The following is a 13724-nucleotide window of genomic DNA, read 5'->3' on the forward strand; positions in this document are numbered from 1 at the left end:
TTCAATGAGCCATTTCACTCGGATGTATGTTACAATACAGAAGAATAGATCCGATGCTACTTTCGATACATTCAGACTAACACTCTCTACTTCTGTCACTCACTCGATCTCAGACATAGATGAGTGTCAGTCCTCTCCCTGTTCATATGGAGCCACATGTGCGGATGAGATTAATGGATATCGCTGTCTTTGCCCCATGGGACGAGCTGGACCGCGCTGCCAGGAGTGTGAGTTCCCACTGACAGACCACCCTACTTGTTTGCACTATGAGAAATGAAGTGTTGAAAATCTTTGCTGTCTATTATGTCGTGTGAGCCCACCTTAACTTCGGCCAAACAAAACTGGACTAGACTAAATTGCCTGTTTCAGTGGCTTTCAACAGGGGCCTGTGGTGGTACTGCATGGGCTCTGACAACTTTTGTGTGGGAAAAGAAATTAAAATATGCATTAAACAAAAAAACAGCTAAATGCATTCAGCTAAATGTTTCATTGTCCCTTACAAATTAAAATTTATTGAGTAAAATGTTATGATTATTTATTTATTGAAATGATGGGATGGCATATTATTTGATGCATATTATTGTAGGATAGGCTTACACTACAACATTCAGTTATGTACAATATATAATGAAGGTCCCTGCTCCATCTCGCTGCATTTATTTGATCAAAAATACAGTGAAAATACATTAGTAATACTGTGAAATATTTTTACAAATTTAAATAACTCTTTCTATTTTAATATCTTTTAAAATTTAATTTATTTCTATGATGGCAAAGCTGAAACCAGTCTTCAGTGTCACGATTCTTCAGAAATCATTCTAACATGCTGATTTGGTGCTTTTTTTTATTTTTATCAATTTTGTACAAACCCAAATAATTTTTTTTAGGATTTTTTGATGGATAGAAAGTTCAAAAGAACAGCATTTATTTTAAACATTATATTTTTCTTTACTGCCATTTTTGATCAAGATAATGAATCCCTGCTGAATAGAAGTATTAATTTAAAAAAAAATGTTACTGACTGTAATGTCCATGATCTGATCTCTTTTTCTTTCACTGTGTTCCTCTTCATCTCTCTTCATCTGTAGTTATTGGTGTTGGAAAGGCATGCGATCGCTCTGGGTTGCAGGTTCATCATGGTGATCGTTGGGAGGATGGATGCAACAGCTGTCAGTGCATGAACGGAAACATCAGATGCACTAAAGTGAGTCCAACAATCTACCTCAGACTGTGCTACTGTTCTACTACCAATTGCAGTCACATGCAGTGTAAAATAAGTTAAAAAGGTGAAAATGCATTAAGGAAATAATTTTGTTCAATCTCACAAACATAAAAAAATATATATATATATTTATTTATTTATTTTAAAGTGACATGTGTCCAAGTATGGTGTCCCATACTCGGAATTTGTGCTCTGCATTTAACCCATTCAAGTGCACACACACATACCCAGAGCAGTGGGCGGCCATTTTTGCTGTGGTGCCCGGGAAGCAATTGGGGGTTCGGTGCCTTGCTCAAGGGCACCTCAGTCGTGGTATTGAAAGTGGAAGAGAGCGCTGTACATTCACTCCCCCCACTTACAATTCCTGCCGGTACTGAGACTTGTACTGAGACTCGAACCCGCAACTTATGTTATCATTTATTGTTTTATTTTCATTATTATTTTTATTTATTTTTTAGCTCCATGTAGTTCAAGTTCAAGTTCAAGTTCATTTTATTTGTAGAGCACATATACAACAGCCACCAGGCTGACCAAAGTGCTTTTCAGAAGAGCAACAATTTTTACCACATACACAGAGAACAAACCAGACAAAAATTTAAAACCGCACGTTTAAAAACTACCATATCACCATAGTCAATACACTAAGGAAAACAAATACGTTTTTAACAAGGACTTAAAAACAGACAAAGAAGGGGCCATTCTAATCTCTAAAGGTAGGGTATTCCAGAGTCGTGGCCCTGCCACCGCAAATGCACGCTCCCCTCTACGCTTAAGCCTAACGTGAGGGACCACCAACAAGGCCTGGTCACAGGATCGTAGGCTTCTAGACGGAGTATAGAAGTAAAGAAGGTCAGATAGATAGACAGGAGCTTGGTTATGTAGGGATTTATATACAAAGAGGAGAATTTTAAAGTCTATAGGACAAGCTGAAGACGCGCAATTTGAGATTTAGATATACCGCAATATAAAGAATTGCAGTAATCTAGACGAGACGTAACGAACGCATGAACAGCCATTTCTAGAGTGTTTGGAGTGAGAAAATTTTTAATTTTAGACAGTAAACGAAGCTGATAGAAACTGTAGATATAGATGTAGATATAGATTCATTATTAAGATTTTTTTATTGTGATAACAGGTGCATTGTGGTCGTCAGCCCTGCTTGTTGCAGTCAGACTCTGGTGAGCTACAGCGTCCTGTGTGTCCACTTGGACTGGAGTGTGTAGAGCATCATTTCCTGTCTTGCCTTCATCCACCATGCAATCATCTGGGTGTATGCTCCACTCGTGAACATCTACAGCCCTTCAGCACTCCGTGCCTACCCAACAATGGCTACCTAGATGACAACTGTGCTCGTGTCACGCTTGTATTTGACTCTGACAATGTCCCGCAGGTAAGAGTTTTTCATTTAGTAAATGCTGAAAGTACAGAAAGACAGATAGATGAAATATATACAGCTCTTTATTTCAGATACACTTGATTTTTCCAATCAAAATGTTGTGGGTTTGTTTAACAGGGCACTACTGCTGAAGGTGTCTGCACACAGCTAACGTATCTGCCAATTACACGAACCCTGGCCAAAGACCACTCCCTCTACATTCTTTGTGACCAATCACCTTCCAGCCAAAATGCAGTGGAGGTTGCTATGGTGAGCTAACTTTCTTTAATCATCAGTTGTTAATCCTATAAGATTACCTCATCTGCTCAGTACTCATGTTCAGTCTCAGAGCCGCTAAGAAAAAAAGGAACAAATCTTGACATATAACATAAAAACACTGTTAAGAAGACAGGACATAAAAGAAGGTTAATGCTGAAGATGTAACTTTTTCTTGTCACCGGAGGTTGTCAGATCATTATTTTTTTATTAGAAGCTGTTTTCAAATGAGTTTTCAAAAAAGTTAGACCTTGAAGAAAATCCCAAGTTTCATGGTGATAAACACAACTGTGGTGACATTTATGTCTGCGCATCTCGTAAAAGGAATTACTCTAAAATAACTTGAAGGCAGTGTAAAACAGTGTGCATCAAAATACAGAATTTTTTCATCCAATAACATGCTCTTCCTGAAACCATCTGTTTTCCTTCACTTTGAAGTGTTTATTTCTTTCTTTCCATCTCGTCTCTCCTTTAAAACATTTCCATGTCCTTCTTCCAGTTTGCACTTTTTCAAAAAAACGCCCCTTAAATCACAGTCAAACAGCTTCCAAAGAGCGCTTGTAAAAATTAGATCCTTTTGTGAATTCAAGACTGACTTTATTTCATTTCTCTTATCTAAATGTTTCTTTCACATCAAAAATTCAGCTTTTCTCCTTTAACATACCTCACCTGTCCTGCTCTACACACTCTCGTCTTTCTCTCTCTTTATCTCCTTCACTCACTCTGAGACCATTGCTGTAGCAATGCAGACTCTTGGGGAAAGCTCTGGCCCTCTACTACTTTAAGCCCTTAATGGCCAGAATCTTAATTCTTCTCTTTCTGTGATGTTGTAATGCTGTTAAGATTTATGTTGTAACATTAAAAGTTTTCTGGAAAAGGAGCGGAAACCTTTTATGGTGTGAGCTCTCAAAAGACTGTGCTTTGTTCTGAAGTTATAAGCTCAGCATTGGGACGTCCCCTGTGGACTCTAGCGTGGTTATACCCTGACTATTACCACAGACAACTACATGTGGCTGGCCATGAAATTTAAGGGAAAGGTGAATAACTTGCCCAGTCAGGTCTAACTTCTTTCATTTCTGATCCAGCCATTCTATTTTCCTTCCCCACTCTAAATTCCTTTCCTCCTATTTCATGCTGTCTTTCTATCTTTGTCATTCCAATATGTCTCCATCATTCCTCCTTCCCTTTTCTCTGAATGTCTTTTTTTAGTTTTGATTTTAGTATGCTTTATTATGAAATCAAAGGGAATAAAGAAGTAATATTATTACTTCACAAAATTTTATTTCCAGATTCAAATGAGATTTTCCCTTATTAGTTATCCTAATAGGACAGGGACTTTCTCATTGCTTGCTACATAATCAAATGTTTGTTTTATTTGTTTTATTTTGTTGTAAAATTTTTCCTGGATGTCGTAATTTTTATTCCTGTGTCTGCCTGTTTCAGTAGTGAGGTTGTGTGTGCTGAGTCTCTACCAATTTCGCTCTTAGTTTTTTTTTTGTTGATTGTTTACAGATATTCCACCATTGTGTCTTTTTAGGGCCAAATAGCATTCCATTGACTCTGTTGTTGTTGTTGTAAGTGAGATAATTATGTGATTGTAAGTAAAACATCAGGACTATAGCTAAGAAAGGACTTGAGTCTTTGTAAATTTTCATTTGCTCTTTTTCTTTTTGATTTCCGCAGTCATATGAGCAAAACACCGTTGTTGAGGGACGAGCTCAGATACAGGATGTTGTCCACTCCATCATTGATGTTCTGTCCAAACCTCACAACAGCACGTTACTGTTGACTGTGAGAGAGGTCAGAGTTGACACTCAGGACCCGCGTCCTCAAGTCGGTGAGTCAGATGTGTCTCTTTTAGACATCATAACATAAATCGATTAAAATAATTAATCCTTTTCTGAAATAATTATGATTATAGTTTATTTATAAAATTATTTAAATGTATATATTATAATAACAATAATAATCAAAAAGTTTGGGCTTCAGTGTCACGTGATCCTTCACCCTTTTTATTATCATGTTGAAAACAGTTGTGCTGCTTAATTTATTTTTATTTTTTTGAGGAAACTGCAATACATCACTTTGATCCGTTTATTTTTGATAAAATATTAATTTCTTAAAAAAATCTTACTGACCCAAACATTTTGAATGGTAGTGAATATGATTTTTTTTGGGTGTCTCTCTACAGGTTACCTCATCCCATTGCTGTGTGTGCTGTTTGTGGTATTATGGATCTCATGTGTCATCATCTGCGTGTGGTGGTTTAGAAGACGCAGGAAAGCTAGACAAAGAGAGGACACGCAGATGGAGGAGAGCATCAACAACCAGCGCGGGACACTACTGAGCACTCGCATGCCTCACAAAGACAACACAGACCCGCTGCAGGAGAACAAGAACCTGTTTTACCCTCTGGATCGGGTTGGAGACGGAGCTGAGCGAGAGGAAGAGGAGGAAGAGGGAGATGAAGAGAGAGACAGAGGGCTGGTTCTGCATAAGTGCTCATCTCTTGCGTACACTAAAGGGGACGCAGTGTACACTATTCACACTACAGCCCAAAATCAGCCAAACAGGACACACTACAGCAGCAAAGAAAACTGCTGCAAGAACAATGTGAACGAGAGTTTAAGCGAGCACATGAAAGATCATTACGTATGAAAGAACCAGATAAACAAGAAAAAATATAAGCATTTTTTTGCTGTCTGATCTGAAAGCTTCTGGGCTTTTCATTCTTTTTTCATCATTGTGTAGTCAAATGAAACAGGGATTTGTGTCACAAAAATACAGCAAATGCGACATTCAAAGAATGGTTTTCAAAATCCTTTTTTTGTTTGTTTACACTTGCACTCACTTTCCTTGAAAAGAAGGACATTTTTACACAAAGCTGAACTTTAAGATTATGTTTGTGAACTGTGGCGAGACCTTTGACCCTTGAGGCTGAGGAGTAATCAGCGATAGGCAGCTTTAAAGTGTTTTTGATTATGTCCAGACCTGCCCAAAGTCAAGTGTTAGAAGCCGTTAAATCTTCCAGAGGTATATATACACAAGTGCCTCACTGCACCGTCTCAATAGCGCTTACCTTTTTTTATTTTTTATTTCTCATGATGCACATATGTTGGTTCTTGTTTTTGTTAACACATGCTATAGACACACTTAAATGTATAGTTTACCCAAAGGAAGATTCTGTTATCATTTACTCACCCTCATGTCATTCCAAACCTGTATGACTTTTTTCTTCTGTGTAACACAAAAGTTACATAAAAGTGTAGGAAGTCACACAAAATCTGGAGATTTCAAGCTTCAAAAGGGATGCAAAAGCACCATCCAAGTATCATAAGAGTATTATAAAATTGCTATGTTATATTCCAAGTCATCTGGAGTCATATGATAGCTTTGTGTGATGAACAGACCAAATTATTTTATATGTATATATACATGTCATTTAGGAGACATTATTATTCACTATTATCTTACCTTCTGTTGGGCTGTCAACCATTGCCATTTGGTATGAAAACCAGACCATTCAGAGTTGAACTGGATCAACTGATTAACTGAAAAGCTCCAACTCAAAAGAATCATTTGTTCATGAATCAGACAATCTCTAGCACTCTCATCAAAGAGATCAAGGGCAGATATCAAGATATTATGTGAATAACGACTGAAGTTTGTCCTTCACACAAATCTGTTGTATGACATCAGAAGACTTTTTAAAGAAACATAAATTTTTAAGACCTATTTAAGGTGCTTTTTTGTAATTACAGAGCTTGACAGCCTCAGTCCTCATTCCTTTTTGTTACACAGAAAAGAGAATAAACGGCATTTGGGTGAGTAAACGAAGACATAAGTTTCATTTTTGGGTGAACTAAGATACTGTTAAGTATAAAAGGCTTACTTTTTTATATTGAAATTCACCTTCTTTGGGAATTGGTACTCAGTCCAGACAGTAAGAGTATTCTGACTGATAATCTCTCACTCAGCTCTTGATGGTTAGAAATTATTGCTTTTGTCTTTTTTCATGTGACAGCCATATAAACAGAACAGTCATGTAAAGAATCAAGGGCCACTTCAGTCAACACACTATTGTGTTGTCCCAAAACACGTAGGTTTTAGGTCACACAGTAGGGGACGATGATTTTAGTTCTTTAATCACTGAGAGATAATTCATTAAATTGAAAAAATATTAATATGTACATATGTAAATAGTGAAAAAAGACATAGCTGTGTATATTTGAGTTTAGTAAATGATGTGACACCTTTTTATCAGTCTTTCTTAGAATTATTACTTTTTCTTATTCTCTCCTTCAGTCGCTCTCCTTTTCAACAGTGTCATTCCTTTTATTTATGTTGGTCAGAAAATGTTTTATATATAAATATGTAAAATGGCCACAGGTTGGTAGTCTATCTGTGGGGACTTTATAAGAAATAATTTAAATGAGAGATGATCTATTTTCATGTTAGAATAGATTATCTGTGTTGTTTTTATGACTTTCCTAATGAATGTCGACTAAGGATTGGACACATTGACCATGCTGAAAGAATGTTTTGCCACTGATCAAATGCTGACTTCTTCTGAAGGTCTAAGTACTTCATAGGAGAAAGACTCAAAGACTTCAAAGGAATATGCTGCATGTTCGAGTGGCACTTTTTTCTCCTTAGAACAGTCCAACACTTGCATTTTCAAGCCAATGTCAGCCCTGATATAATTGTGTTTATATTAGTGTCCCAGACTGTCTGGTTTTAAGTTGGATGTTGGAAGACTTTGGAAGATTTTTTTTTTCTTAATGCTTTCAGAACATCATTGCTTGTTATTATGCTACAACTCAAAATGAACCACAAATGCACCAGAGTATTGACCCACGTCAACGACAGAAAACACTTGAGTTCAAAGCGTATCTTCTGTCTGAGTATTGTGTTGAATATCAGATTTTATATTTATAAAATGGTACTATATTACTATAATACCATTTTTCAAAAGAACACTATGAGTAAAGATTTATGTTATCTGAAATCCTCCCTTGTTTGGGGTGGCTGGGGTATTTTTCCCTCCTTTATTCATGAGCTGTTCTGTCATATTTGATTGGAGTCTAATCAAATGCAATTAAGGTTTTTTGGAAGGTGAGAAAAATTTTATCAGTGCATGTTGCTGTGGCTGAATGAAGGGAACAATTTATGTTTTTTCATTGTCGTGTTTTATTTGGTGTCTTTAGTGCACAGAAAAATATATTACAGCTGACTATAGAAATGATTGGATAATGCAAAATGTGATAGTAATTCAGATTTACATTCTGAATCATGTCACTCCTCAAAGAAAGTTTCATTATTATAATATAAAGGAATTGAAACACTACCCTAACATGAAAAAAAAGTCCATCACATAACTGGCTGTGATTAGTTCTACATGCACTGATGCTCATACTGAATCTGGCGTTTCATTTGTTAAATCTGTCTGATTTTCCCAACAAGTATTTATTAAAGGCTTTTGTACCTATGAGGTTTACAATTTTATTTCATATGTAGCATTTGTGATGTCTTCATTTATTTTTTCTATTTAAAAGAAGACCCAGAAACACAAGCTCGCACCTCATCTGTCACCTGCTGACATCATGCATGACAGTGAAATCCACAGAGCTAGAGCAGAATCCTCATGGAGCTGACGAGGCTGATAACATAGGTTTTGTTTTGACTCAGTCAGAGTAACGATGTGTATCATCTCTCTTAAAGATTAACCTGTTCTAACTCATCCTGGGTCTCAGGGCTTTAATTTCCCAAGGAAAAAAAAGACACACCCACATAAAAAATTCCTCCATTTCTTTTCAGAACTATTCACCTTGGATTACCGGATCTTTCTGGAGGATGGGGGTGTAAAGCATTGGCAAACAGCCAGTATAGATTAAAAACACAACTGTTTTCAACATTGATAATAATAAGAAAATTCTTGAGAAGTTTCTTGAATGATTTCTGAAGGATCATGTGACACTGAAGACTGGAATAATGACTGCTGAAAATTCAGCTTTGCCATCACAGAAATAAATTACCTTTTAAAATATATTAAGATAACAGTTAAAAGAGTTAAATTGCAAAAATATTTCAGAATATTGCCGTTTTTACTGTATGTTTATTAAATAATTTGGCAGTCCTGGTGAGCATAAGATACTTGCTTTCAAAAGCATAAAAAAAATAAAATCCCCTAACTTTTGAATGCTAGTGTAGTTCACCCAAAAATTATTTTGTCACGGAAATAAGATGTTCATGCTTGTTTCACATAGAATGAAAGTGACAGGTTGTTAGGCTCTATAAATGAAATAACATTTGAGAGCTGTTTTACATTAAAGTATATCAGGGCCGTCCCAAGCTAGGGCAGGGCCCCCTCAAGCGAAGGCTGCACAAGTTGCACCACTCTTAGGACAGCCCTGCAGTATATTTTCCTTTAACTATTAATGGGCAAAATCATTAGAAATCTTAGTGCAAGATAGAGTTAAAAACTACTCAAACTAGACCCTTAAATACTTAAAGGGGTCTTTTTTACGAAGTCTTCATTTGGTTTTTGGCGTGTACTAGAATAGGTTTTAATGCTTGATTGTTTCTTTTTACATATTTTATATTATTGCAGCACCTCTCTTCCCAGTCTGTCTTGAACACCCTATTTACTTCCTGTTTCGATGAAACCCCTCCTTCCAAAATACTAAATGTACCCTGATTGGTTAGCTGGCTCAGTGCATAGTTACTGGCGAACCCCTTAGATCAGGGGTGTCAAAATCAATTCCAGGAGGGCTGGAGCCCTGCAGAGTTTTGTTCCAACCCTGCTCCAACACACATACCACATAATTTTCAAATAAGCCTGAAGGACTTGATTAGTTGTATCAGGTGTGTTTAATTAGGGTTGAATCTAAACTCTGCAGGGCTCCGGCCCTCCAGGAACTGAGTTTGCCACCCCTGGCTTAGAGCGTGTTCCAGAAATGTCATTCCCTTTATCATAACCACGAGTTTCATCTGCTCAGCTGTAAATATTAATGATGGCGTCAATTTTGCCATATCAATTGGAGTCCGATTCAGTCCCTGAGAATGTTTATGAACAAGAGGATCATGCAGAATTTTTGCAAGCACAAATAAAGATGAACAGCATCTGTTCACCATGTTGACAACACGCTACTAAAGCAGCTCTTCTTCTTCATCTTCTCCAGTGCAGCTCAACCAGGCCTTGCCCTTGGGCAGGAATTATTTTAATGAGTGACAGTATGTCATCACAATATCTGGAAGAAGCGTGTTTTTGTAGTTTTTCAAAAGTGTTTTCTGTTAAAGAGAATATATGCTTTTAGAATGGACTCTTAGCTTTGTAACCTTGCAGATCTTTTTATGCTCAAACAGCAACATTACTCACGCCTCAGCTACAGCAACATTACGCCTCAGTCAGTGATGTTGCACCATCAGGTCCTGTTAGGTGGCCTGGTGCCCTTGGTCTGAACTCTGGGCTGAAATGACTTTATCCTGTAACACGTCTGTGGTAGTGGAAAGGTGTCTATTTTAGGAGCGTGTTTTTCTTGCCGTACTGTAATTTATACTTCATGGGGAGAGCAGGTGCTGGTAAGCTTACTGTATGAAAGGACAGTAAGTGTACATGACTGCTAATGTCAACAGTAGTAAGTTTACGTGTAGGTACTTTGGCGTGAGTGTATGAGCGAGCGTACTTTGATTTGTTGGATGTTAGCTCCATGCTAAGCTGCAGAATTATTGCTGAGTCAGCAGTGGCTTCAGGTTCACAATCTGAGCTGCATGCATAGACATAAAGAAAAGAATTTAGTGAACACATTTGTTCTGTCAACAGAGGAAGCTGCCAACAGGCATCTGGCAGCTCAGCCTTCAGTACCTGAAACTTGAGGTACACCTCACATTCCTGTTTTATAAGCTGAGAGAGAATGACAAAGAGAGAAAAAAAATTAAAACAGAAACTATGCTGTTAATTATATTTTCAAATAATTTACATTTCTTTATATTTGTGACTCAAAAGGTTTTGGGGGTGGGGGGGTTGTATATTTGTTTTAAATATTTCAAATTTCTTTGTATTTGTGACTTAAAAGATTATCTTCACATTTAAAAGAGGTTTAGTGCTATTTAGTGCATATTGGTATGTTGTTTGTATTTCATTTCATTTATTTATTTGTTTTTTTGTTGGCATTCATCCCTTATTTTATGCCTGATCCTAATTAACTTCTAGTCTGCACTTAATATTAAATATAAATACTAGACACGCTCAAACACAGCATACAAAAAGTTGACAATCAGCAAACAATTTTCAGATAAAAAGATCAACTCTGAACATTACAAAAAAGAAAGTAGAAATGGCAACATAATAAATGAAATGAGAATTTGTTAGAAGAAAAAAAAACTGTCAGCACATTACTTATTTGACCTGACATAACATTAGTCAATGCAAAGCTTTGTAAGTAGACTTTTTATACTTTTATACGCCTGTGTGTTGAGGCTGTTGAAGTGTTGGGTATTTTATTTTAAATGCAGACCAGTGTATGAAACACTGATGGATCCATGCTTGGATTTCCAGTGGGAGACTAAAGTTGAGTCAAAGCCTGTATTTCACTTGTCTCAATACCTTAATTGTTCGTGGAAACAGCTGCTAAACCCTCTGTGGGTTTAAGACTCCATGCTGGCACTGAACACATCCCAGAATTCCTCTTGCTCGCAAATGAACCTTATCCAGCAAGTGCTGGCAAAAAACTACAGCAGCTGCCCATTGAAACTCCTCTCATCCTAACACTTTCATTACTAACTGTGGTTTAAAACCAAATAATGAAATACTGTATAATTGTTAAATAGCACCCCTAAAAAACACTATTTGCATCAACCAAAAATAGTTGGGCATTTCAGGTGTGAGTTTCTGAGAAGCTGAATGGACAGTGATTGTATTATTACCCCGATTAATCATTAAATTCCTGCTCTCCATTCTTGGGCATGTTTTGATCTGCCCTCTTACTTTGTGCCTTATATGAAGAATCGTGCGTGTCTAGATCATTCTCCAGGACTATTAGAGAAGACGCCACCAACGTTTCTAGCATATCTCAGCACTTTATCACGTCACAGAGTTCAGAGTATAAGAATCGATCTGAACTGGCCCAAAGCAACACGTATGACAGTATGACCTAAGACAGATACTCAAATCTCGAAATATAAACATATCTTAAATTCTGTCCAAACTGAATAACAATGTCTGTGAATGAAATCTTTCAAATCACAGAGGTCTTGTCAGGCATGAGCTTAAACTTTGCAAAAGCATCCAAGCATGAGTGTGTTCAGTTGATCTGTGCTTGCAAAAATCATGTAGCAGCACGGATCACATTTAACATGCACACACACACATACACGCCACACCCTGAATTAAATTTCTATTTGGAAAAAAAAGGTTTGCTGGAGTGATTTGCATTTGATGTTGGGACAAGAAAAGACCTGTGTTATTCCAGGCCCTGACACAGAGGGTGTTATGTTCACCTCTCTACTGACACGATTAAGATCTCATATCCAGTGCTATCCCAGATAATAAATACGAGCTAAGCAATTCTTCCTTTCTTTTTCTCCATTTTAGGGTGGATCCATCCTTACAGTAATGCAGAAAAGAAAAGCAAGATAAACAGTTTGCTATTTGACACTCATACACGCACGCACATTTTTACTTACTTGGCTATTCCTGTCTCTCTCTTTCTAGAAGTTTAGTAATACAGGCATTCATGTGGTATCATGTCTCAGTCTTCCTCCTGGACGTCCCACCGCTGCACAGTTTAGATGTCTCACTAAAGGTGCGGTCACATTTCACTTTGAGAAGGTGAAATTTCTTCTGAACCTGCAATAAATTTTTGCAACAGGATATGATGTCACATTCTACTTCTAATAAATAGTAAATTATAAAAAATAAACTTAAAATATTTGAAAATACTGTCTACTCTACTTTTTTGCAACACTTACAAACATGCAGCTTAGAAATTTGTATTCTTTGTAGACTGAACCTCTTATCTTTACATAGATCCTCTATTGGTCAAAAAGCTAAAAGCAAAAGATTATACTTTTGTCTCCTTTCTGCTACATCTGTGTGTATAAATGGAAGTGAACACTATATAAAATCTTAATTTTACACCCCTGGTTCAGATCATGCTCAATAATTACTGATCGATTTATAGCGACAAATAACACTTACTCAACCCCATTTAAGTGAATTGAACAGTGAAATGAAACATGACAAAATGATCTTAAAACAAATTCATAATTTTTTTTCCATTCTGTGCTTTACCATCTCTGGCCCGCTTCTCTTCACTTGTCTCCACTTAATTACTATAGTGCTGAGGGTGCAGCTACAGCAGAGTCTCAAACACAAGTCTTTTCCATCAAAGGTCACTTCCTAATTGAGGCCTGCACAGTTGCCATATGTGTAATGGAGTAGATTAGCTAGATAATGGGAAAAACTGATCAAAGATCAGCTCTTAACTGAAGCTCTACTCATAACAGATTGTTAAAGCATACCACTCTATCTTCACTCTATCAGGGTGTTGTGTCTGAATCTGTGTGATTCAAGACCAGGTGTAGAAGTTACTTACAAATGATGATGTGTAGTGATTAAAAGCTCAGGGTTAGTGATATTTATAGAAAATGCCCTTGTCCGGAGAACACGATGGAGATAGAATTTACCTTCAGTATGCAATTAAACAAACTTGTTAAATGCAATAAATTGTAGAAAAACGTTTGCATGCAATTAATTTAGGTTTGTACAACGAGACTAGAAGATGTTTGTTTAAACAAATAATGTTATGCTGAACAAACTCAATCAATTTTATATATATATATATATATATA

General features: G+C 36.8%; 1 protein-coding gene across 1 annotated transcript in view; it reads left to right on the top strand.

Annotated features, from left to right (window-relative positions):
* jag2a (jagged canonical Notch ligand 2a) overlaps positions 1-7638 on the top strand; it is a 56460-nt gene extending 48822 nt beyond the window's left edge. Inside the window, exons 21-26 of the mRNA XM_016533291.1 lie at positions 114-227; positions 1089-1204; positions 2358-2612; positions 2736-2867; positions 4557-4710; positions 5065-7638. Of these exons, the coding sequence (XP_016388777.1) occupies positions 114-227; positions 1089-1204; positions 2358-2612; positions 2736-2867; positions 4557-4710; positions 5065-5531 (1238 nt within the window). The 3' untranslated portion in view covers positions 5532-7638. The remainder of the gene's footprint in view (positions 1-113; positions 228-1088; positions 1205-2357; positions 2613-2735; positions 2868-4556; positions 4711-5064) is intronic.
* The last annotated feature ends 6086 nt before the right edge of the window (positions 7639-13724 follow it).

This window comes from Sinocyclocheilus rhinocerous, unplaced genomic scaffold, assembly GCF_001515625.1.
Source record: "Sinocyclocheilus rhinocerous isolate Xijiao unplaced genomic scaffold, SAMN03320098_v1.1 scaffold1515, whole genome shotgun sequence".
Lineage (NCBI taxonomy): Eukaryota > Metazoa > Chordata > Actinopteri > Cypriniformes > Cyprinidae > Sinocyclocheilus > Sinocyclocheilus rhinocerous.